General features: G+C 45.3%; 1 protein-coding gene across 3 annotated transcripts; it reads left to right on the forward strand.

Moving 5' to 3' along the window:
- Positions 1-30: 30 nt before the first annotated feature.
- ROPN1L (rhophilin associated tail protein 1 like) lies at positions 31-23837 on the forward strand. Of its 3 annotated transcripts, none has more exons than XM_034761534.1 (7): positions 35-206; positions 1936-1950; positions 2054-2221; positions 4298-4421; positions 4684-4845; positions 10297-10472; positions 23412-23837. In XM_034761534.1, exons 1-7 carry the CDS (start codon positions 115-117, stop codon positions 23464-23466), a joined length of 792 nt encoding a protein of 263 aa, XP_034617425.1. In that variant the 5' UTR covers positions 35-114; the 3' UTR covers positions 23467-23837. The 3 variants fall into 3 exon arrangements, with proteins under 3 accessions (XP_034617426.1, XP_034617425.1, XP_034617424.1); XM_034761533.1 differs by lacking the exon at positions 23412-23837 and adding an exon at positions 21015-23405 and having other exon boundaries at positions 36-206; XM_034761535.1 differs by lacking the exon at positions 10297-10472 and having other exon boundaries at positions 31-206.
- The last annotated feature ends 1271 nt before the right edge of the window (positions 23838-25108 follow it).

The raw sequence follows: 25108 nt of genomic DNA on the forward strand, positions 1-25108 counted from the left end.
GAATAGCTGGCACCTATAAGCGCATGCGCCAAGGATAGTCGGTCCTCACCCTTTGAGCAGGTCCCGCCTTTGCCCAGCGCATGCGCCGCGCGGGCGGTAGCTCGAGCCGGTTGCATGGCGACGGTGAAACACAAACGTTGCCCCGGGAACTGGCGGGGGCGAGCGGCGGTTACGCGCTGTCCCTCAGAGCGAGCCGCAGCGCGGAGGTGAGAGAGCCGCCCCCGGGCCAGCTGCCCCAGTCGCGGGGCCGGGCGCCTGCTGGAGCCACAGCTCCGGCCCGGGCGGGACCCCGCTCAGGGGACACCTGCCTGGCGCCGGGGTCCCGGCCCCGCGGGGCGGTTGCCGGGTCGGTCGGGGCAGGGCCAGGCTGCGGCCTGGGAGCCGGTGCAGGAGAGCGACGCCCCCATCCCGCAGGGTGCGCGGGACCGCGCCAGGGGCGGCTCAGCCGGGCAGGCGGCATCGCCCTCGCTTCCCCCCGGGGTGGCCAGCTGTGACCGATGTATTCCTGGGGGTTTCATCACATGACCTAATCTTTAATTCATCTTGAATTCCTGGAGGCTCCAGGCCAGTCCTGCGCAGGGTTACCAACCCTCTAGGGTTGGCCTGGAGTTTCCCGGAATCGGCATCGGCTCTTGAAAGGGACTCAGGAGACTTTAAGAGGTAATTTTAAGAGCATGATGTTATGTCATGGGGGGGGACTCTCCCGGAATAGCCTCAGTCCCAGTTGGCAACCCTAATACAGAGTGGGACAAGGCAATACCAGTCCTTGAGCTGGGGAAGATTTAGGTGAGGCTCAGCAATAGGCCGGCCCATAACTCATCCCCCCGGCCGAGTGGACTGACTAGTAGCAAAGGCAGGTGATGGGCTGGGGAGTGGCTGGTGCCCTTCACCAATGGGCAGGGGAAGGGAGGCCCTGGGCAAGCTGTCTGTATAGGTGTGCTCATGCTATGGTGATACATAGGATCTCATAGGATCTTCATTTGACCTGCTTGTTATTTAAGCATAAACAAAACACAGGAAAAGAAACTCCCTGCCAGAGGTTAATAAATATTTGCTCTGCTTAAACATATACACAGATATAGTAGAAACTTTATAATCTTCACACTTAATTGTCTGGTCAAAAATGGCAGACTCTCCTCACAGCAAAGATTTGACAACATAGCTGTTGTCCAACTCATTCTGCGGTTCTGCCTGTCAAGATATACCAACATTTTTCTTATATTCTGAATTCCTTTACTTTCCCCATGGAGCGCTATTCCACCTTTAAGCACCAGTTGAAGAGCTCCCAAAGCCTCCTTGTCACTGTGAGAGCCTGGAATGGACCACTCGGTTCTGAACGGTCTGTGATAGCTCACTGTCATGAGTCTGTGCCAGTTCAGAAGTGCTTTAGTCTCACTTTTTGTTTTTTTCATCAAAGTTACTGTTTGAAATTTGGAGTCTGTTTTCCTTTTAATAGGAAATAAAGAAAAACTGTGTGGTATAATCCATCAGTTTCCATCATCTGGTGCATATTACCCCACTGCCTGAGCTAGCCCGTTACAGAACTAGGAGAATCTATATTAGTTTCAGATTTACCGTTTTATTTTGTATATCATCTTGCACAAAATCTGTATCATAAAATTGTAACAGAGTTAAATAATAGAGTTGCAAAGCTAAAATAAAGAGAAGATTAAGAAAGAAATTAAAAAGCATAGGTAAGGGAGCAGCAGAGGGATGTTTTCAGTTAAGAGAAAGGCTGTTCCTAATCACAGGAGCTGCAGACGAAGAGAGTCTTGCATACTTTTATGGATTTGCCTCATTTATTTTTGCCTAGGCTAAAACTGATGCTGTGACTAAAAATCTGTATTTCTTTCCTTTTTATCTTTTAATTTAATTAAATGACATTAAAATAAACTGGTTGCAACACATGGACATCCACGTTCTGTTCTGGAACAGGACCTCACAGTTAAAGTAAGTTTGGGTTTTTTATACAGTTGAGTTGAATAATAAAATTAAGAGAACTTGTATAGAACCATACTAATCTCATATGTTTAGAATTCATTTATATTTTTAGTTCTTTCAGGATCTTGTTATTGGACCTTACAAGAATCATGCCTCTTCCAGACACCATGTTTTGTGCTCAGCAGATTAACATACCTCCTGAACTCCCAGATATTTTGAAACAGTTTACCAAAGCTGCCATCAGGACTCAACCTCATGATGTACTGCAGTGGTCAGCTGGGTAAGTAGTACTTTATATATAGGCTAACAACAAAATATTGCTGCATCATATATTGACCTAATTAGGGGCTTGGCTACACTTGCAGATATAGAGCGCTGGGAGTTAAACCAGCCTTCAGAGAAAGGGAAAACGCTGCTGTGTGTTTACACTGTCAGCTGCAAGCTCAGTGGCATGGCAACATTAGCAGCTCTTGCAACACCACAGAGAGGAGTGCATTGTGGTAGCTATCCCAGTGTGCAAGTGGCTGCAGTGTGCTTTTCAAATGGGAGGAGGTGGAGTGTGACAGGGAGTGTGTTGTGTGTATGTGGGGGGAGAGACTGTGTTTTGGGGGGCAGAGAGTGTGTCAGCATGCTGTACTGTAAGTTTAGGCAGCAGCAGGACACCCCACCTCCCACCCCGCCACTCTCTCACACACCCATGCACGCACACACGCATGCACAAACGCCTGCCTCGGCAGCAGCAGCATTCCACAGTAATGGTTTGCTTTGTCCTGGAGCAGATAAGCATGCCAGCTGTCAGAAATGGAGCTTTGAAAGGAGATATCTGCATGCCTGTAGCTGAGTTCAAAACAATGACCAGAGTGGCCACTTGACTTCAGGGGATTATGGGACATTTCTGGAGGCCAGTCCCAGCACAGTAATGCAACACGTCATCCACAGTGACACCCAGGCTTTTCAGCCAGGGCGCAGCAAGCTTTATGCTTCTCGTGGAGGTGGATCACCAGGAGCGCTCCAGCTGCAGAGTCCAGGCGCTTTAAGTGCTTTGCCAGTGTGGACACCTCAGGAGTTAGGGCACCTGGGGCTGATTTAATGCACCCTAACTTGCAAGTGTAGCCAAGCCCTAAGTTGTCTGGATATTAAGTATTGTGTGGCACATATGCTGATATATTTGTATGTATTCTTTAATTTGTTAAAGATAATGTGGTCTTTGATTGAATTTATATTTAGTGATGCAATTTTAGATGTGGAACCTTGGCAGAGTGACTTAGGGACTGCTATCCAGCGAACTGGCTCACGTTTTTGGTGCTGTTAATTTTTGCTCTGTACTGAATGTCATAATTAGTTTTTCCCCTATAGATTTCATAAATAATCCTGGTTGAAAAGCAGTTGCAGGGTGTTGCCATCTTTAGATCCTTGTATTTGGTTGGATTTTCTGGGGTAATCACTTTTACACATCAGTGAAACACGTGCTATTTCATAGGAAGGAACAGAATCTGAAAGTTCTGTGTGTTAGTGAACTCTAGCTTTACCATAAGTACTGTACCATGTTTGTATTAAGAAGATATAGGCTACTGTTGAAATGTGTTACTATTTGTGGTTCTCTTTTTGAAAATAGCTGTGTGGATACTTTTTAGGAAAAGTTGTTAACGTTTAGTGTTTCTTCCTATCTTGGGAGCAAGGCACTGTATATGGTAGTGAATTAAGCGGAATAAGTCTCTTGTATATTAGTTTTTGGCCAGTTGTGATGGTGACATTGGCTGTAAGAGGTAGATATCTGTATCAGCATCCTTAAAATTACTAATATCTGCATCAAACTCAATTCCTGCTGTATTTAAGTTATGGTCAGCTATAAAATAAATAAGTATAATGACTATTGTGAGTCTTCATATAAATTCTTCAAAATTGTGTTTTGATTTGCTAGTTGGGCTGTTTTGACAATGGCCTATCACCAGATTAGACTAGTAGAGGATTATAGAAATCTGGTTTAAAGTGCATTGTTAGAAATGTGTGTGGAAAGCTTAGACATTGCTACTTGCCAGAACACACTAATAATATTTATAAATCACTCTCCACTGCCACCAAGGAACACAGAACATCGAATGCACAATTAAAGCACAATAATAATTATTATAGTGACAAATAAACACTGTTAAAACTAAACTCTGTGGCTTCAATTACAAAGGAAGATGGAAACTGGATACAGAGAGGGGAGGAAGTCTATACCAGGAGCTAACTGAAGCCAATTTCCCATTTTCATGGGCACTTAGATTATTAGCAGATTTTTATAAAGCTTGTTTTTGCTTAACTTTTATTTGCTTATAAGCATTCAAATGTGTTGGTATTCCTGTTAATCTAGGTATTTCTCAGCTCTGTCGAAAGGAGAGCCCCTTCCTGTAAAGGACAGGATTGAAATGCCAGTAGCAACACAGAAAACAGATACTGGGCTCACACCAGGCCTCCTTAAAGTTTTGCACAAGCAGGTACAAGCCAACCTATATTGAACACACAGTATTGTTGAGAGATGTCAGTGGAAATTTTCATAGACATGGCTCATAGCTGAGATGAGATGTCAGTAGAACTCTTCATAGACAGTTTGGTCCTACAGACTATCTGTCAGAGAAACAGTACGCCACAATTTCTTTGGGGGGGGAAGTGGCCCTAAAGTTTTGTACTCCTAGTTGTGTGATAATCTCCATGGTGTATTCCAGTTTTACTTGTGGTCTTGTGTTTTGTCTTTTAAAGCTTTCTCCGAAGGGCCGTGTGAGCATGATAGAACTAGAAAAAAAATGGAAACATCTATGTTTGCCAGTGGAGCAGCTGAGAGCCCTTTTACAATTGGACAACTTCGGTGAAGAGGTGGAATGGCTGAAAGTTCTAGCACTTGGGTGTAGTATACTTGGTGGGGTATGTAGGCATGTTAAAATCTTTCATAATCAAATGACTATGTACCAAGCAGACCATAGAGGAATTACAGTAAATAGATTATAGATCTAGATACTATTGTGTCACTTTAAACCCCCAATTTTTTGTGCAGCAAAGGCAGGTCACGTATTTGTGTTTGTTTATGTTCATTCAGTGTCAACCTTTGCTCTGAGGGTGTGTGTGATTCAGACAGGCAGAAGAAGTGCTACCACTGCTGGTTTAATGTCAGTACAATAGCAAGCAGGTGTACCAGGAGAAGGAGATATCATTATATCACTATGAGCTGGACAGTACAATGTACCTCATCTGCCCTTCAAAGTATCTAATGGCTCTAATACTCCCTTATTTGTCTCCTGATTTGACTCTAACTCTGTGTGATAAGAGATTTATATCCATATTGTCTTATACCTGACAGTACATAGAGCATAATAAAAGAGTTAGCACATTCATCCATCTCCATGATTCATAGATTCTAGGACTGGAAGGGACCTCGAGAGGTCATCGAGTCCAGTCCCCTGCCCTCATGGCAGGACCAAATACTGTCTAGACCATCCCTGATAGACATTTATCTAACCTACTCTTAAATATCTCCAGAGATGGAGATTCCACAACCTCCTTAGGCAATTTATTCCAGTGTTTAACCACCCTGACAGTTAGGAACTTTTCCCTAATGTCCAACCTAAACTTCCCTTGCTGCAGTTTAAGCCCATTGCTTCTTGTTCTATCCTTGGAAGCTAAGGTGAACAAGTTTTCTCCCTCCTCCTTATGACACCCTTTTAGATACCTGAAAACGGCTATCATGTCCCCTCTCAGTCTTCTCTTTTCCAAACTAAACAAACCCAATTCTTTCAGCCTTCCTTCATAGGTCATGTTCTCAAGACCTTTAATCATTCTTGTTGCTCTTCTCTGGACCCTCTCCAATTTCTCCACATCTTTATTGAAATGCAGGGCCCAGAACTGTACACAATACTCCAGTTGAAGCCTAACCAGTGCAGAGTACAGCGGAAGAATGACTTCTCGTGTCTTGCTCACAACACACCTGTTAATGCATCCCAGAATCATGTTTGCTTTTTTTGCAACAGCATCACACTGTTCACTTATATGTAGCTTGTGGTCCACTATAACCCTTAGATCCCTTTCTGCCATACGCCTTCCTAGACAGTCTCTTCCCATTCTGTATGTGTGAAACTGATTTTTCCTTCCTAAGTGGAGCACTTTGCATTTGTGTTTGTTAAACTTCATCCTGTTTACCTCAGACCATTTCTCCAATTTGTCCAGATCATTTTGAATTATGACCCTGTCCTCCAAAGCAGTTGCAATCCCTCCTAGTTTGGTATCATCTGCAAATTTAATAAGTGTACTTTCTATGCCATTATCTAAGTTGTTGATGAAGATATTGAACAGAGCCGGTCCCAAAACAGACCCCTGCGGAACTCCACTTGTTATACCTTTCCAGCAGGATTGGGAACCATTAATAACTACTCTCTGAGTACGGCTATCCAGCCAGTTATGCACCCACCTTATAGTAGCCCCATCTAAATTGTATTTGTCTAGTTTATCGATAAGAATATCATGCGAGACCGTATCAAATGCCTTACTAAAGTCTAGGTATAGCACATCCACTGCTTCTCCCTTATCCACAAGACTTGTTATCCTATCAAAGAAAGCTATCAGATTGGTTTGACACGATTTGTTCTTTACAAATCCATGCTGGCTATTCCCTGTCACCTTACCACCTTCCAAGTGTTTGCAGATGATTTCCTTAATTACTTGTTCCATTATCGTCCCTGGCACAGAAGTTAAACTAACTGGTCTGTAGTTTCCTGGGTTGTTTTTATTCCCTTCTTATAGATGGGCACTATATTTGCCCTTTTCCAGTCTTCTGGAATCTCTCCCGTCTCCCATGATTTTCCAAAGATAATAGCTAGAGGCTCAGATACCTCCTCTATTAGCTCCTTGAGTATTCTAGGATGCATTTCATCAGGCCCTGGTGACTTGCAGGCATCTAACTTTTCTAAGTGATTTTTAACTTGTTCTTTTTTTATTTTATCTTCTAAATCTACCCCCTTTCCATTAGCATTCACTATGTTAGGCATTCCTTCAGACTTCTCGGTGAAGACCGAAACAAAGAAGTCATTAAGCATCTCTGCCATTTCCAAGTTTCCTGTTACTGTTTCTCCTCCTCACTGAGCAGTGGGCCTACCCTGTCCTTGGTCTTCCTCTTGCTTCTAATGTATTGATAAAAAGTCTTCTTGTTTCCCTTTATTCTTGGAGCTAGTTTGAGCTCATTTTGTGCCTTTGCCTTTCTAATCTTGCCCCTGCATTCCTATGTTGTTTGCTTATATTCATCCTTTGTAATCTGTCCTAGTTTCCATTTTTTATATGACACCTTTTTATTTTTTAGATCGTGCAAGATCTCGTGGTTAAGCCAAGGTGGTCTTTTGCCACATCTTCTATCTTTCCTACCCAGCGGAATAACTTGCTTTTGGGCCCTTAATAGTGTCTCTTTGAAAAACTGCCAACTCTCCTCAGTTGTTTTTCCCCTCAGTCTTGATTCCCATGGGACTTTACCTATCAGCTCTCTGAGCTTACCAAAATCCGCCTTCCTGAAATCCATTGTCTCTATTTTGCTGTACTCCCTTCTACCCTTCCTTAGAATTGCAAACTCTATGATTTCATGATCACTTTCACCCAAGCTGCCTTCTACTTTCAAATTCTCAACGAGTTCCTCCCTATTTGTTAAAATCAAGTCTAGAATAGCTTTCCCCCAGTAGCTTTTTCAACCTTCTGAAATAAAAAGTTGTCTGCAATGCAGTCCAAGAACTTATTGGATAGTCTGTGCCCCGCTCTGTTATTTTCCCAACATATATCCGGATAGTTGAAGTTCCCCATCACCACCAAATCTTGGGCTTTGGATGATTTTGTTAGTTGTTTAAAAAAAGCCTCATCCACCTCTTCCATCTGGTTAGGTGACCTGTAGTAGACTCCTAGCATGACATCTCCCTTGTTTTTTATCCCTTTTAGCCTAACCCAGAGATTCTCAACACTTCCGTCTCCTATGTCCATCTCCACCTCAGTCCAAGTGTGTACATTTTTAATATTTAAGGCAACACCTCCTCCCTTTTTCACCTGTCTATCCTTCCTGAGCAAGCTATACCTATCCACACCAACATTCCAATCATGTGTATTATCCCACCAAGTCATAACAGTGAGTAAATGATATGCATAGATGATCATGGATCAGGGTCAGAGTTAAGATAGCTTGCAGTTCCTTACCTTTGAATTTTTTTATATTTTAAGTGCAGCCTTAACTAAGAATATCCTGGCTTTCTAACTTTTAAAAACAACAATGATTTAATACATTTGTTTCATAAAATATTGCGATGTCTTTGCAGTCTAACCTCTGGTTTAATAATTATTGGTGTGGAAATTTCCTTATCTTTTGAAACAATTTGTATAACCTTGATATGTGAAAACTTGAGGTGAATAAACTTGCTAAAACATAAAAGAGAGAGTTGTGGCTAGGACAAAATGTGAGGGCCAGAAAGCCCTGCAGAGTTTATAAATTGTATAGGAGGCCTTTAGAAATTCTGCAGGAGGTCCTCCCAGCTTCCCCAAGTTGGCAGATTCAGCAAAGCTCTTGTATGAGAGGGCTGACAGGTGTGCCAGTTATAAAGTGGCACTGTATATCAGTTTGGGTCTCCAGTTTTAATTACCTTAAATTTGTGAATAATAGGGTTTGGAATATACTCTAGATTTTGAATAGACATTTTTTTGTATTCACCATTCCATCACTACAAAATACTTATCTTTAGAAAATCCATTGTTTACTTGTTACTAAAACTGTAATTTTTGTCACTGCCATTATTTTTAGGGTCTTTAGTCATGGTCTTTGTTACCCCAACCAGCCTATTACTGAGCAAAATTCCTCGCTGATTTTTTATAAATGTTAGTATTTAAGGCATTGATCCAGCACTAGTATTCACTAGTTCAGATTACAGTATCGGTGAGAGTCCCATTGAAGTTACAGGATTTTTTTTTTTTAAAGTATATCCTTAACTAACACTTGGGGTTATGTTGTTTTTTTAAAATGTAATCTTAACTCTGAATTTTCTGGGTTTTTGGTGGTTTTTTTAACTGCAACATTCTTAAGATTTTTCTGCCTTAAATTATTGACATCCTTAACTTCAGTTTAAGTTTACTCCATTTAGGAGATATTTAGATAGCCTGTGGCAGTGAGCCTCCCAGCTTGAGATGACAGACTTAGTGCAAGCTCCGCATGCCCAACACACTAAAAATCGCTGTGTAGACAGCTCTTTGAAGTTTTAATTTGGGCTCTGAAGTCCATTCCCATCCCTAAGCTTCAGAGCCCGAGCTCCAGCCTGAACTGCAACTTTGAAGTGCTGTCTACACAGCTATTATTAGAACGCTAGTGTGAGCCCTGCAGGCCCGTGTCTCTTGACTCCGGCTGGGAAGATTGCTGCCACAGAATGTGTAGCCCAGTGATTCTCAACCTGTGGCTGGCCCAATCAGCACAGAGCTATGGCCCATGTGACATCCGTAGGGCCATACAGGTAGTATTGGATGTGGCCCACATAACATTTTATGGGCCACATATGCGGCCCACAATATGGTAAATAGGTTGGGAACCACTGGTTTAGATGTATCCAAAAGGACATTTTCCAGGATTGGATATTGTTTGGTTATTGTGAATGCTGACACTCACAGCATCATGCCAAAATATCAGCTGCCACAACATTGATCCAGACAAACTTTCCCCCCCCCAGCTTTATTGAGATTTAGCTATCTTAGCCAATTTAGTGCTGCCCTCAGTAGGGCCAGGTTCAGATAAATTGAAATGATAGTTCACAGGTGAACTGAGGCCTTTATATGGTAACAAATTAGGGACAATTCTTTACCTGGTGATGTATTTGTAAATATGGCAGTGGACTGATGTCTGTTCAGACTAACATGATGCAATTAATTGCTCAATGTACGCTCCCTTTCTCTTTTGCATTGATTAAAAGAGTAACAGAATTACACGAAGGCCTTTTCTATGCTAACAAAATTTTTAGCCTTAATTCACCAATAGTGCAGCTTTACCGCTGCTAATGTTGGTGGAGGCAGTAGTGTGAAAAGGGCTCAGGCATTTTTACCACTCTGTTGTCTTAAACCAAATGAGATGCCACAATAATAAAAATGCCTGAGCCCTGTCTACACTACAGCTTCCACCACTGTTATCACCAGTGGAGCTGCCTGCATTGGAGTGTGAATTGCAGGTACAAACTTTGCAAGTGTAAATGAAGTCTTGGTTCTATTCACACTGAATTTCAGAAGCTGACAGTCTTTCATGTGATATTACACCATAGTGAACAAAGGATGCTAATGCCTTCTGGTATTATGTCTCTCTTTTCTTGGTTGGGATCCTGCTAGTCCTTAATGACTTCTGTGAAGTATGCCTGTGAAATTCTAACAACTGATCCAGAGGGGGGACCTGCTCGTATTCCATTTGATACATTCTCATTTATTTACACATACCTGGCCAGTATAGATGGTGAGATGCCAGACTACAAAGTTGAAGCTTTCCTCAATGCTCTTAAGGGACAAGTGTAAGTATAAATTTGGATTTGGAGCATGCATCAGCTATGCTGGTTCATTCTGGCTTCATAAATCTCTAATTTTAGTTAGATAATCTCTCTTTTCACTTCATTTTCTCTTTGTACTTGCTAGGAGAGCATAATAAACATTGAGGACAAGATTTTTCAAAAATGGGTGCCTAAAGTTAGACTCCTGTTGGCTTCAATGTCAGAGTTTGAGCCAACAGTTATTCACCCACACGTTCATTTTTTCCAGATGTTCGGTTAGGTGAATTATGGTGTTCTCTACTCCAGATAGAAATGATGTTTATGGCTTTGTAACATCCGCATGTTGTTGTTTGAACCCACAGCATTTTAAAGTTTCTTCTTATGTTTTACCATAGATGTTGAATAGGAGAAGGGAAATAAACAAGCCCTGTAGGAGGAAACTGCATTACATATGACCTGATTTTGGAGGAGGACTCTCTGTGAGGAGCAGCTGCCCATCACAGCCTTTATTAGAGAAATGGATAGAATTATCTGAGGGCAATCCACTGATGCCTGCTAGATGGCACAAGTGGAATACACTTGTGACCAACTTTTATTGAAGGCAGCAGATGTTACAAGGAGATCATTCACTAGGGTGACTGTTGTTCTGGCTTTGCATTGGCCAAATCTGGTAGCCAGCATATTGGCAGAAGGTGGATTCTGCTGGAGATTGCTGGAGATGATCTGCCACTAACATCTCAGTGTCCTTGTTCAGGAAAGGAACATTTGAGACTAGGTCATAACTAGCAAAACTGTTTGGGTCCTTCTGTTTTTTGGTTTTTTTTTTTAATATTAGCCATGATTCCAAGCCACTGGTAAATTGCCCTTCCTTAGACATGATCTCAGGTGTTCATTTACCATTACCAGGGTCTGTTCTATCTCTCTGCTGCTCCTGCCACCTTTATAGATTTTATTAATATTTTCAGCAAAGTGTTATGGCAGTTCCTCACAGTGGGAGATGTTCAGGTACAAGATAAAGGAAAAGACAGTCTGGGCTGGTCAGGAGTTCCGCTATCAAGAACAGTTATGTTGATCAGATATTTTAGATATTGGTTTCCTTTATAATGTAGGTGTTTATAAACACTGTATGTTCCAGGCTACCAGTTCTTGTCTCTGCTTTATCTGGTGCTGATCATTGGTTAACAGTAGATATCTCTGGGGGTGGTACAGAGGGAGGGGTTGTTTTGAGGTTGTTGTTAGAAAGTGTCTGACTAGTCCCTTAGCACACTGGTCATGCTTCTGGCTTGTGTAGTGGATTCCAACAGAATGTAAGAGTGGGATTGAACACTATGCGGGAGAATGCTGTATTTATCTTAATGGATGTTAGATGCTGGGCCACTGAGACAGAACTGTACTCCATAAGTGTGAAGTCTCACAAGACAAATTTTGATGTCTTAGTTTGAGATTAGCTCTGAGAGGAAGCTTGCAGAGCTCTTGAGTGGTCTGTATATTGCTAGAATGTCTATATTGGTTCTGTTTCCTGGAGTTCTGTGTCATCTGGGTGCATCTGAATAACTTGGTCTCTGGGTTAAGATCTCATTTCCATCTGGGTTTGGTTGGGTTATCTGATAGCCATCCTTCCTACCAAACTTTGGACTCATGGGGTGGAATCCTGGCCCCACTGAAGTCAACAGCAAAACTCCCATTGACCTCAGTGGAATGAGGATTTCACCCATGGTGTGTTGTATATCCTGCTGGAATGAGTTGTACCAGAATGCATCTGACAATGTCTTCAACCCAGGTTTCAGTGAGGTAGGCCAGGTTAGTTGCCACCTCCACAATCAGGTCATATGTAACGCAGAGTTTATTTTTAACCAATCTTGTGTTCATGAGCCTGAGATTATGTTCCTTGATCCCTAGGACATAAGACTGGAAGGGTCCTATTGACTCATCAAGTCCAGTCCCCTGCTATTGCAGGCAACTCTATCATATAATCCTGTCCTCCTTACCATGGCTGCAGGGTGATGCCTGGTTTGTATGTACGGATATGCACTAAGTGTCTGTTCCATTCTGAGGATGCGTCTTTTTGTCTTGGGTTGCCTCAATCCCATCAGGACTGGGGTTGGGAGTATATGTGAGGGGCATCAATTTGGTGTTTGTTTTATTTGTCATTTCTTTGGTGTCTCAGATCCCCAATCCTTGTAATATTATTTCTCTTGTATGCTATTGACATAGTCCTGATTCCTGAAAGGGCATATCTCTTGTACCTGAGTATTTGAGTAATGCATTCCTGCAGGAGGAGGACAAAAATATGGTATACATGGCTTGCTCACTTCTTGAGCTGTGGGTGTATGGAGACTACCTATTTCATTTGTGCTTTTGTCCTCTGGTCCTTCCTGCTGAAGGAGCCAGCAGGATTAACATAATCACTGTCCTACATTAATTGAACCTAAGTGTGGTGTTATTTTGAGCTTTCTTGTCTCTGGAGCATTCCGGGTGGGAAGATAAATACACAAATGCCATATCCATCTACATTAACAAATTGATAAGCTTTACTGTCACCACTTAAGATGACTATAGAATTGCAATCATACGTACAATTAAGATTATATTACTCTTTTGCATAATACAATGATTTAGGTTTAACTGGAACCCAGATAAGTAATCGTTGTACAGTAATTTGTTTAAAATCGTTAACCTTATTTACCTTCCCTTATTAACTTTTGAAAAGTTGAGATAATAGCCTCTTGGGAGATTTCTTTATAGCTGCTACAGACTAGGTAAAAAAAACGGTTACTCACCTTTGTAACTGTTGTTCTTCGAGATGTGTTGCTCATTTCCATTCCAATTAGGTGTGTGCGTGCTGCGTGCACGATTGTCGGAGAAATTTTCTACCCTAGCAACACCCGGTGGGTCGGCTGTGGAGCCCCCTGGAGTGGCGCCTTCATGGCGCTGGATATATACCGCAGCCGACCCAGCGCCCCCTCAGTTCCTTCTTGCTGGCGACTCCGACAGTGGGGAAGGGGGGCGGGTTTGGAATGGATATGAGCAACACATCTCGAAGAACAACAGTTACAAAGGTGAGTAACCGTTTTTTCTTCTTCGAGTGCTTGCTCATATCGATTCCAATTAGGTGACTACCAAGCCTTACCTAGGCGGTGGGGTCGGAGTGAGACATCGCTGTGTGCAAAACCGCTGAACCGAATGCAGTATCGTCTCTGGACTGCTGTACCAGCGCATAGTGAGTGGCGAAGGTGTGGACCGATGACCAAACTGCAGCTCTACAAATGTTCTGGATCGGGACTTGAGCCAGGAAGGCAGTCAAGGAGGCTTGGGCCCTCGTGGAGTGGGCGGTGAGGCGTGGCGCTGGGACACCAGCCAGGTCGTAGCAAGCACGAATGCAGGACGTGATCCAAGAAGAGAGACGTTGGGAGGAGACCGGTAGGCCTTTCAGCCGGTCGGCTACTGCAACGAAGAGTTGCGTCGTCTTTCAAAATGGTTTCGTATGCTCAATATAGAAAGCAAGGGCCCTGCGCATGTCCAAGGAGTGCATACGCTGGTCTTGGCGCGTGACGTGTGGCTTAGGATGGAAGACCAGGAGGAATATATTCTGGTTCACATGAAAAGCTGATACAACCTTGGGAAGGAAGGCAGGGTGGAGGCAAAGCTGCACCTTGTCTTTATGGAAAACTGTGTACGGAGGCTCAGATGTGAGGGCCTTGAGTTCAGAAACACACCTTGCTAAAGTGATGGCTACAAGGAAGACTGTCTTCCAAGATAGGTAAAGGAGCGAGCAGGTAGCCAATGGCTCGAATGGGGGTCCTGTGAGCTTGGAGAGAACCAGGTTAAGATCCCACGCCGGAACGGGTTGGCGTTGCTGTGGGTAAAGGCGGTCTAAGCCCTTGAGGAATCTGACAACCATCGGGTTAGAGAAGACCGAGGAAGTGTGTTCTCCTGGGTGGAACACCGATATAGGGCCAGGTGAACCCTGATTGAAGATATCGCCAAGCCCTGCTGTCTCAAGGACAGGAGATACTTGAGTATAAGAGGAATAGACGCCTGCAAGGGGGGCGTGGCCCGCTGGTCGCACCAACAGGAGAACCGCTTCCACTTGGCTAAGTAAGTGGTCCGTGTAGAGGGCTTTCTACTTCCCATTAGAATCTGTTGCACGGGATGTGAGCATTGTAGCTCTGTCCGATTCAGCAATGGAGCATCCACGCTGTAAGGTAGAGCGATTGCAGGTCGGGGTGACACAATTGGCCGTGGTCCTGGGAGATCAAGTCTGGGCACAAGGGAAGCGTGATCGGAGTTTGAACCGATAGCTCCAGAAGCATGGTGTACCAGTGCTGTCTTGGCCAAGCTGGAGTGACTAGAATCACACGTGCCTGGTCTCTGCGTAGTTTGAGCAGTACCCTGTGGACCAGTGGGAATGGAGGGAAAGCGTAGAACAGCTGGTCTTTCCACGTTAGAAGGAAAGCATCCGACAGGGAGCCCGGAGATCGCCCTTGTAGGGAGCAGAACACGTGGCACTTCCAGTTGGCTCATGATGCGAACAGGTCTACCTGGGGAAATCCCCACCTCTGGAAGATGGAATAGATGATGTCTGGGCGAATCGACCACTCGTGCGTCTGGAAGGATCTGCTGAGATGGTCCGCTAGAGTGTTCTGGACTCCAGGGAGGAACGATGCCATGAGATGTGTCGAGTGGGCAATGCAGAACTCCCACAGGCGAATGGCCTCTTGGCATAGGGGAGACGACCTGGCTCCTCCTTGCTTGTTGATGTAGAACATGGCCGTGGTGTTGTCTGTGAGGACTAACATGCAGCGGCCATGCAGGAGACCGAGAAATGCCTGACAGGCTAGGCGCACCGCCATCAGCTCTCGAACATTGATGTGCAGAGCTAGTTGGGATGCGGTCCACAGGCCTTGGGTATGGTGCTCCCCGAGGTGAGCGCCCCAACCTAGAGATGAGGCGTCCGTTACCAGGTGCAGGGAGGGTTGTGGGGCGTGAAATGGCACTCCTGCACAAACCGCCTTGTGATCCAGCCACCAGGTGAGAGAGGTCAAGACCGAGTTCGGAATCGTGACCACCATGTTCAGGCTGTCCCGAGAAGGGCGGTACACTGAGGACACCCAGGCCTGAAGTTGACGAAGCCGAAGTCTGGCATGCCTGGTTACGTAAGTACAAGCAGCCATGTGACCCAACAGACCGAGGCACGTCCTTACAGTGGTAATCGGGAAGGCCTGGAGTCCGTGGATGATGTTCGCGATGGTGCGAAACCGAGTGCCTGGCAGAAGAGCTCGGGCGAGTGTGGAGTCTAAGACTGCCCCGATAAACTCTATTCTCTGGGTCAGCTCCAGAGTGGACTTCTCTTTGTTGAGTAGAATGCCTAAGTCGTGGAATGTTTGTAGTATTATCTGTACATGCACCTGAACCTGCTCTCTGGTGCGGCCACGGACCAGCCAGTCGTCTAGATACGGGAACACCTGTATCCTTTGTCGCCGAAGGTATGCTGCCACGACGGCCATACATTTGGTGAACACTCTTGGAGCCGCGGACAGTCCGAAGGGAAGGACGGCAAATTGGTAGTGTACCTTGTTTACTACAAAACAAAGGAAGCGCCTGTGAGGGGGGTAGATCGCTATATGAAAATATGCTTCCTTCATGTCGAGTGCGGCGTACTAGTCCCCAGGATCCAGGGAAGGGATGATGGTCCCCAAGGAGACCATGCGGAACTTCAACTTTACTATGAATTTGTTGAGTCCGCGTAAGTCTAAAATGGGTCGCAGACCCCCTTTTGCTTTGGGGATCAGGAAGTAGCGGGAGTAAAACCCTTTGCCCCTTAACTCTGGGGGAACCTCCTCTATGGCCCCCATAGAGAGGAGCCCAAAAACCTCCTATATAAGGAGATGCTCGTGAGAAGGGTCCCTGAAGAGGGAGGGGGAGGGGGAGTGGGCGGGGGGGAACAAAGAAAACTAGAGGGCGTATCCCCTCTCCACCGTGCGAAGGACCCAACAGTCTGAAGTTATAAGGGACCAAGCACGGTGGAAACGGGAGAGGCGATCCCGAAATAAATGAGATGGATCCTGGGTAGTGGCTGGTGCGCCATCCTCGGGCGCAGCTTCAAAAGTTTTGCCTAGGTCCTGAAGGTGGCCTAGGGGGGCCCTGGTTCTGACCGGGTTGGGGTCTGGTCGGCCTCCGTCTACCACCTCGTCCCCGCCTTCTGGGGAAGTCCTGTCTCGGACGAGGAGGAGGAGGGTAGAACCTTTGTGGCTGTGGCCTAACGGGCCTGCGTTGAGGTCCTGGGACGTGCATCCCCAGGGAGCGCATGATGGTTCTCGAATCTTTGAGGCTCTGTAACCTAGAGTCCGTCTTGTCCGAGAACAAACCTTGACCCTCGAACGGCAAATCCTGCAGGGTCTGCTGCAGTTCTGGCGGTAACCCCGAAACCTGGAGCCAGGAGACACGTTGCGTGGCTATCCCAGATGCTAGAGTCCTGGTGGCCGAGTCCGCAATGTCGAAGGAGGCCTGTAAGGAGGTTCTAGCCACCTTTTTGCCCTCGTCCACCAGGGCCCTGAACTCCTCCCTTGAGTCCTGGGGAACCAACTCTTTGAATTTACCCATGGAAACCCATGAGTTATAATTGTACCAACTTAAGAGTGCCTGTTTGTGGCCCTGAGCTGCAGACCCCCCGCCGAATAAACCTTGCGTCCAAACAAATCAAAGCGCTTAGAGTCCTTTGATTTGGGCGCTGCCGCCTGCTGGCCATGGCGCTCTCTGGTGTTCACTGATGAGACTACCAGTGGACATGGTGCGTGTAGAGGTACTCATAGTCTTTAGAGGGCACAAAGTACTTCCTCTCTACCCCTCTGGCAGTTGGAGGGATGGAGGCTGGGGTTTGCCATAGGGCCGTAGCGTTAGCCTGAATTGTTCAGATAATGGGCAATGCCACCTGGGTTGGGGCATCAGATGAAAGGATGCTCACCACCGGGTCCTCCACCTCCGCTATCTCCTCGGCCTGTAGGTCCATATTTCTTGCCACCCTACATAACAAGTCTTGGTGGGCACGAAGATCTATAGGAGGTGGGCCTGAGGGTATTGTACCCGCCACTGCCTCATCTGGGGAAGATAAGGAGGACGCCTCAGGGGGTAAGGGATCTGTGTGAGGGTCCGGCTCCAAGGGACTTGGAGGTGCAGGATCCCCTGCACCAGGGTCTGGTTCCTGCGTGGGCGTCGAGGCCGGAGCCTCCATATCCCCTGGGGGAGGACGGGAGATGGTGGCCTCAGGAACCCTGGGCTCAGAGTGAGCCAAGCGAGAGGCCGCTAGTGGAGCCCCTTGAGCCTGGTGATACGCCCAAGGGGTCCAGAAAGACCAATGCGTAGGGTCTTGTCGAAGGTTGTCTGCCCCCTCCTGCCAATGACCCAAGTTGTCTGCGGCTTGACCTTGAGCAGGGTACGTTGAACGGGGAGCCCCTTCAGAAGAGTGAGACGCCAATCTCGAGGGCCAGGGCGGTGCAGAGCGTGGGTGCAGGGAAACGTCCTGGTACGGTGCCGAGCGGTGCTGATCAATCAGCGAGCGGTCTCTGCGTGGTGCCGGTGAATGGTACCGGGATCGAGAACGGTGCCGATATGCATGTCGGTACCAGGATCCGGATCTGGATCTGGACGACGAAGACCGTCTGTAACCTCAGTGCCGGGAACGGCTTCGGGAATGGGAGCGGCACTCATACCGGTGCCGAGAGCTGCGCCCTGACTCCGACCAGTACCACTGCTCGGGTCGGTGCCGAGAAGAAGACCGGTGCCGGGAGGTAGATCTGTTCCGCGAGTACGACTGGCGCCGAGATGGAGATCGGTGCCGGGACTGCGAGCAGTGTCGAGACCTGCTCCGAGACAGGGAGAGGTGCCGTGAGTCCACGCCTGGAGAAGGCAGCTGTATCAGGTAGGCTTGCCCCTAGACTGTACCGTACAAAGGGCATGCGGTGCCGCGGGTTGAGAAGGCGCCGGCTCCGTGAGGGCGATGAGGTCTCTCGCCGTGGCAAACGTCTCCGGTGTAGAAGGGAGACAGGTCTCCACCACCTGATGAGGCTGTACACCCGGCGCCAGAGTCAACGGTGCTGATGATACTTGCACCCTCTGGTGTTCGGAAGCCAGGCGCGGCTCTACCACGGGTGCGGGGGGAGCCGGTGCCTGTTGGACGGCAGCGTCCTGAGTTTTATGGGGCCTTTTATGTCCCGGAGACAGGGACCGGCGCCGAGGGGCTTGCGGCGGACGCGGTGCCGAGGGAGGACGGTGCCGTGGCGCCTTTTCCGCGTCTGCCCGCGGTGCAGTACCGGACGGAGCCGCTGGGGCACTACACACCGAGGCGCTCGGTGCCGGAACCTGGCGCACTGAAGGAGGATCCGGGCTAAGTGCCGCTTCCGTGAGGAGCTGCTTAAGCCTGAAGTCCCGCTCCTTTTTCGTCCTTGGCCTGAAAGCCTTGCAAATCTTGCACTTGTCCATTTGGTGAGATGCCCCTAAGCACGTCAGACAAGAGTCATGGGGGTCTCCCGTTGGCATAGGCCTAGCACATGTCGCGCGTGGCTTAAAGCCGGGAGCCTTGGGCATGAGCCCGGCTGTGCGCCGGGGGGGAAAAGGGGGGAATAAAGGCCCCCTTAACCCCCGCTTACTACGAAAAACTATTTATAACTATTAACAACAACTACTAATTTAAAAAACACAATTAACAACTATCTGCAAGAAGCAACAGGTAAAGCTAGGGAGAGTGGAGAACAGCTATGCCGCGCTCCACAGTTCCAACGACCGTCACGGGCGGTAAGAAGGAACTGAGGGGGCGCTGGGTCGGCTGGGGTATATATCCAGCGCCATGAAGGCGCCACTCCAGGGGGCTCCACAGCCGACCCACCGGGTGTTGCTAGGGTAGAAAATTTCTCCGACGATTGTGCACGCGGCGCGCGCACACCTAATTGGAATGGATATGAGCAAGCACTCGAAGAAGAACAGCAATGTCCCATATAAGACACTCCAGTGCTATTGGCAGATCTTTTTGAAGTTGTTTGGATTTCATAGTATTAAATTAGGTTTCACCTTCAAGAACCCTTCCAGAATCCTAGGTTTGATTCTGCCTTTACCCTTTTTTTTCATTTGAGCCCATTGAATGGAGCTTTATAGAGCTTCTGTGCACTTGACTTTAGTGGATTTAAGAGTTAGGGCAACTTCATGTGTTACAAGTCCTAAATTCTATATTTTAAATAAAGCAAAATTTGGCTGATAGATTACTTGGTGCAAGAAAAATATTTACTCCTGGGGGAATTCTGCACTACTGTGCATGTGCATAATTAATGAGCCGCTCATATTTTTAAATTTTTGTTCAGAAAAAAGCTTCTGCCGAAATGTTGCTGTAGTTCTGCCTTTTGACCACCAGAGGGTGCTGTCAATAAAACACAGCAGCTCCCAGCCAGCTAGGGAAGAGAGAGAGCCTGCAGAGCCTTCTTTGCAGCTGGCCAGGTCAGGAGACAAGGGTTATCGGGAGACGGACAGCATGGTGTGCTGGTAGGGGTCATACAGAGGCTCATAAGGCCTAGGGGGAGGCAGACTGGGGCAGGGACTGAATGGGAATGGAGGCCCAGGGCCACAGGGGAGAGGGAGGTGCAGGGCAACAGGGGGAAGGGGGTGCAGAGCTACATAGGGACAGGGGAGTGGCTGGGTGGGGGTACAGAGACACATGGGGACAGTGGGAGGGAGTACAGGGACATAGGGGGGTGGGGAGGAGGTGCAGGGATACATAGGGATGTGGGGAGTGGGTATCTGAGTAGGGGTGGAGGGACACATGGGGAAAGGGGCAGCTGTGCCTGACTGAATGGGAGAGGCTAGGGATCAGCCAGGGGGAAAGCTCCCTAACAATTCCTCCCCATCCCACAAAAAAACCTGTTCCATATTTTTCCCACCCATACCCAACAACCCTCCAAGTTCACACCCAGGCTCCTTCCAAGCAATTTATTTCCCTCTCTCTCAGCTCCTCCATTACCCCTCACTCCCCTAAGCCTTGGCACCGTTTCTGAAGGGTGTGGGAAATATGGTTCTGTACTGTAGTTTAAATGAATTATTACTCAGAGTTCTGTATTAATATGCCTAGTACGGAATCTATTTGTCAAAAAACATTTCCTGAATCCTTTTTGTTGTCTATATTGTTACAGACATACTTGCTGACAGGTATTTTGAAATAAATGACCAAAATTAATTGAAGCTGATGTGATTATATTGTGTTATTTTGACAAATAAAATATGCAGAGTTTTACAGAATTTTAAAATATTGTGTGCGGAATTTTTATTTTTTTGCCACAGAATTCCCCCAGGAGTAAAATGTTTGTAAAATGTGTAATGTTCCAGAACCAGGTTGTATTGTCTGTTACAAATGTTATAATGAAGTAATTCTGAACTATGCTACAAAGAAAAATGTTTAAGAGAAAAATCCTCACTAAGAAAATGTATATTGGGGGGAGATTAAGTGTAGCTTTAAAAAGTTCAGCCATTTGGGTCATTATTAAAATAAATAATTTAATGAAGGATATTTATTTTCTTGTAATTTAGGGAGCGTAAAGGAGATCAGGTTGGAGTTTCAGATTTCTTCATTCCATCAAAGAAGGCTTAAGAGAAAGATGACAAGGATTTTCTGGAAGTAAATGCCATCAATTCAGAGCAGAACTTTATTAAAGTCACATAAAGTTTAGCATTAGCAGTCACCACAAAATATAGACTTTGATTTACCAATATACCATATGCAGTGTGATTTTTATTTATGAAAGTTGACTAAGAGATACATCTTAGGATTTATTTGTTTTCATAGACGTGTAATTTTAGCTTTAGATTTCTGCAAATAAATAGAAACTTTTAATAGAGTTAGTGATTTAGGACATTTTCTGATATATTGTGAAACTACATGTCAGGTAAAAAAAAAATTGTTTTTCACAGAGAGATATTGGTATCTACCTCCATAAATTGATCAAGATTCTTCTGTCTGAAGGCCATATCAAAGAACTTTAAGGAACTATGCCATTCATTTATATTGTATGTTCTTATACGCAACTCATGCCCAGTGGGTGTACCTCAGTGAAGAAATCAGATGTCCCATTTTTTTCATATGATGTCCTAGTGTCCCAAAAACTTCTTTTGGGACGCCTGAAATATCCTGTTCTTCATGCAGTTGTCTACACGTATTCCACTTGTGGTTCACACGTGCCTCATGCACAGGAGATCAGATTCTTTTGAATAGCAGTGACTATTGGGGACATGCCTGCACAAGTGTACACACACCCCTATCCCATCCCGGTCCTAAAGGGTAGAGCAGGCCCACCCATCCTTCAGTTTCTTTTTACAGCTGTGGCAGTGAGATGGAACCCTGGAAGTGACCACTTCTCTGCACACTGTGTGATTCTGTTGCTCTTTTAGTAGTTGTTTCCTTATTGTTGTTAGGTTACTACAGTTACTGTAGTGTTGTTTAACTCAGGGGCATTGAGGATGGATGGGTACCTGGTGGTCAGTCTGTCCTTCGCTTCTTTCCTCTAGATGGTCATCAAAATTGTATGGACTTCATACAAAAATCATATATGGTTTACATCACTATTTCACATGGATGTAGCTTCATACAGATCTGAAGCTATCTGCAATGAAAATATGAAATCATATTTCATATAGTTTGAAATAGCAATTTCATGTGAATTTCACAACCCTTAAAGACGTTGCCACAAAAGGGTCCTAGTGTTTGATTTAGAAAATATGGTCACGTTATACCCAATTTCTCTAAATTATGCCACACTCAAGCACTCATTGTCAATTTGTTTATCTTAATGCCAATTCAGCATTTGTTGTTATTTAGTATGATAGAAGTCCCAGTTTTCTTTGAATAATTTTAACTTTATTGCAGTGAAAATGCTCATTGTTACTAATTACTTGATTAAATAAAGTGTATTGTGACTAATAGGAATTGAACACAGCCACCCCATCTGCCTTAAACTGCAATACACTTTACTGAATCCAACTTTGTGTCAAGCAGTCTGTCATATGAGAGACTGCAATGGAGCATCCTACTAGTTTATCAGGGAGCTGAGGAACCTATAAACATAATCTTTCATATTTATGAAGCATGTTTATCAGCTGGACAGGAGCTGGTAGCATGCCAGCTCATAGACTCTGGGAACACACAGTAACAAAAGTAGAAACATACAGATGTTCAGGATTCTGAGACAGAGGGATGCCAAGGCCTTTGTATGATGGTTTAACCATCTAAAACCTTGTGCAGAAAGCTGAAGACAAATGTGCATGGCTCTACATCACATTTTATTTGTACAATTGGCCACCAGTCCTTTCAGATATCCATTTTAGCCCTTAATGCCTGAACTATCACTTCTGCAATAAATTGAGTAATAAATAACATGTACAATGGTAACACGTGGGTCTTAGGGCTTTATTGAGCTCATAACTGCTTTGACACCAGCAATGGGTAAAAATGCTTTCTTTTCATCTAAAGCTTCCTACAAGATGGTGCTTATTTCACTCACATGTAGACCTATCCATAATGGAATGGTGGAGAGGGGTGGTTATGCCTTTCTCTGAACCATTCAGCATTGGTCACTGCTAGAGATACTAGACTCAGTTGACAGTTCCTATTGTGTATTCCAAAACATCACAGCTCATACTGTCGGGGGTTGAGAAAATAAAGACACCTTTTACTTTGAAACTAAGAAACCACATGTACACTCACCCAAAGCCCTCTTGCCTTCTGGGGAAACGTCGCTATTGGAGGAGGGTGGCTTTTCTGTGCAGTGGAGGCACAGCACAGCACAGTTCCCTTCATCTGACTGAGAGGAGAGGACAATAATGCTTAGCTCTTCCATGGTGCTTTTCTTCTGCAGCCAGTGTTTCATTGTGACGTGTGAAGATTAAGAAACAGTATTTTAAAATGTTCTGAGTATGATTGTTCTTTTCCAGAGATCAACAGAATGGCATGGTGCAGCCCAGAAACTTTCTGACCCTGGCCTCCTAGATCTGTTCTGCCATGCCCTCACATGGCCAGTGCGTGAACTACAATCAGTGTGACCACACTAGGAAGTGTCATTTTTATTCAATAGACCAGAAATCATGGGTTGCAATATAAAAGATGAAATTCTCAAATCTTCACTTAAGAAGAAGAGGGAATGGATACTGTGCCCTATGCAGCTGTTGCTCCCTTTCTGTAGCTTATTACAAGAATTCTCATCTTTTTCTGATCCTTCTGTCCATTTTCCATTCATAAAGATCAATAAGGTGTTAACTGATCATTGTTAACCTGCACTCCAGTACGATGATACTCTGTGTATCCCTCCCTCCTCTCCCAAATAATGACACATTAAATGGTTTGTGGGTTTTTGGTACCGATTGAAGTTTATTATAGATTTTGTCCAATCTGCACTTTTTGTAAATTGGAATATTGTTTTATGTTTATAAAAAGAAAAATATATATAGTAAAGGAAGTACAGACCCCAAAAATAGATTTTCAAAAGAAGAAACATAAAAATAAGGGACTGCAGCAATCTGAGCAATTACAAAGAATCCCATTTCTTGTTACGCTTCTGCACAGCACTTACCTGAAAGTATTAGTTGCTCAAATGAAGTTGCAGAGTCAGAAATACAACCAGCCAATCACTATTACCTTTTTGGAGTTACTGCTTTCAAGAGTTGGTTTTGAGCAAGATCTGCCAATGCAACTCTTGGCACTGCCCACAAATAGCTTTTGCCATTCACATTTAGCAAGTAGCAAATATTTTTAGTCCAGCCTTTTAGGCAGTCTTAAAATTGGGCACAATCTCAACACTTTGAACAAGCTTTGTATGAAATGCTAAGCGGTGATTTGGTACATCTGCAAATTGGGATATTCATAGGTTATTATTTATTCTACATACAACGCCGTGTGTGCATGGTGCTGAACAAGCACCATGAGCAGGGCTCTGCTCTGAGGTGCTTTCAGTTTAAGGACATTGTACCTGGCTAGTGAACAAATATGTGTCCGAGGAGCCTTTATGGCCTCTCTGCCTTGCAGTCCCACACAAAGGTTCAGCACAATTGCAGATCTGGACTTGGGGGCGCACAGGGAGTGCTCCCACCTAGGACCCCAGGGCTGGGGAGAAGGCCGTGATTTTTCCTCCCCTACAGTCTGCTGCAGCAGGATTATGCTTTAATAGCACAATTGAGGCTCACTTTGAACAGGACACCACTGATGACCGTGGTTGGGGAGAAGGCAGCTTTGAACAGCTTTTATTTTTCAACATTTGTTCATTTTAAAATTGCACAAATTCACTGGAAGAGTAATGGGCCGTGTACACTAAGAGTGGCTCTGAAATCAGTTAAGGAAAGACAGGAGCATAGTATTATGCAAAATAGCTCACTGAAAAATTGGATGGAGAGGGAAGACCTTTTTCATTTAAAAAGGAAGTGATGCAGTGGGGTTTGATTATTTGAGTGCCACTGAATTCTGTGTTTGTGTCTGATTTATGGCCCAAACTTGAGGCCTTTACATGTGTAGTCCTACTGGCCTCACGAAAGCGCTACTCACGAAAGCAAGGGCTCCTGGGTAAGGCTCTGACATAGACAATACAACAAGACACAGATTACAGATACAGGATTGAGGTTGGAAAGAAAACAGTTGCCCA

This window comes from Trachemys scripta, chromosome 2, assembly GCF_013100865.1.
Source record: "Trachemys scripta elegans isolate TJP31775 chromosome 2, CAS_Tse_1.0, whole genome shotgun sequence".
In the NCBI taxonomy this organism is placed as follows: domain Eukaryota; kingdom Metazoa; phylum Chordata; order Testudines; family Emydidae; genus Trachemys; species Trachemys scripta.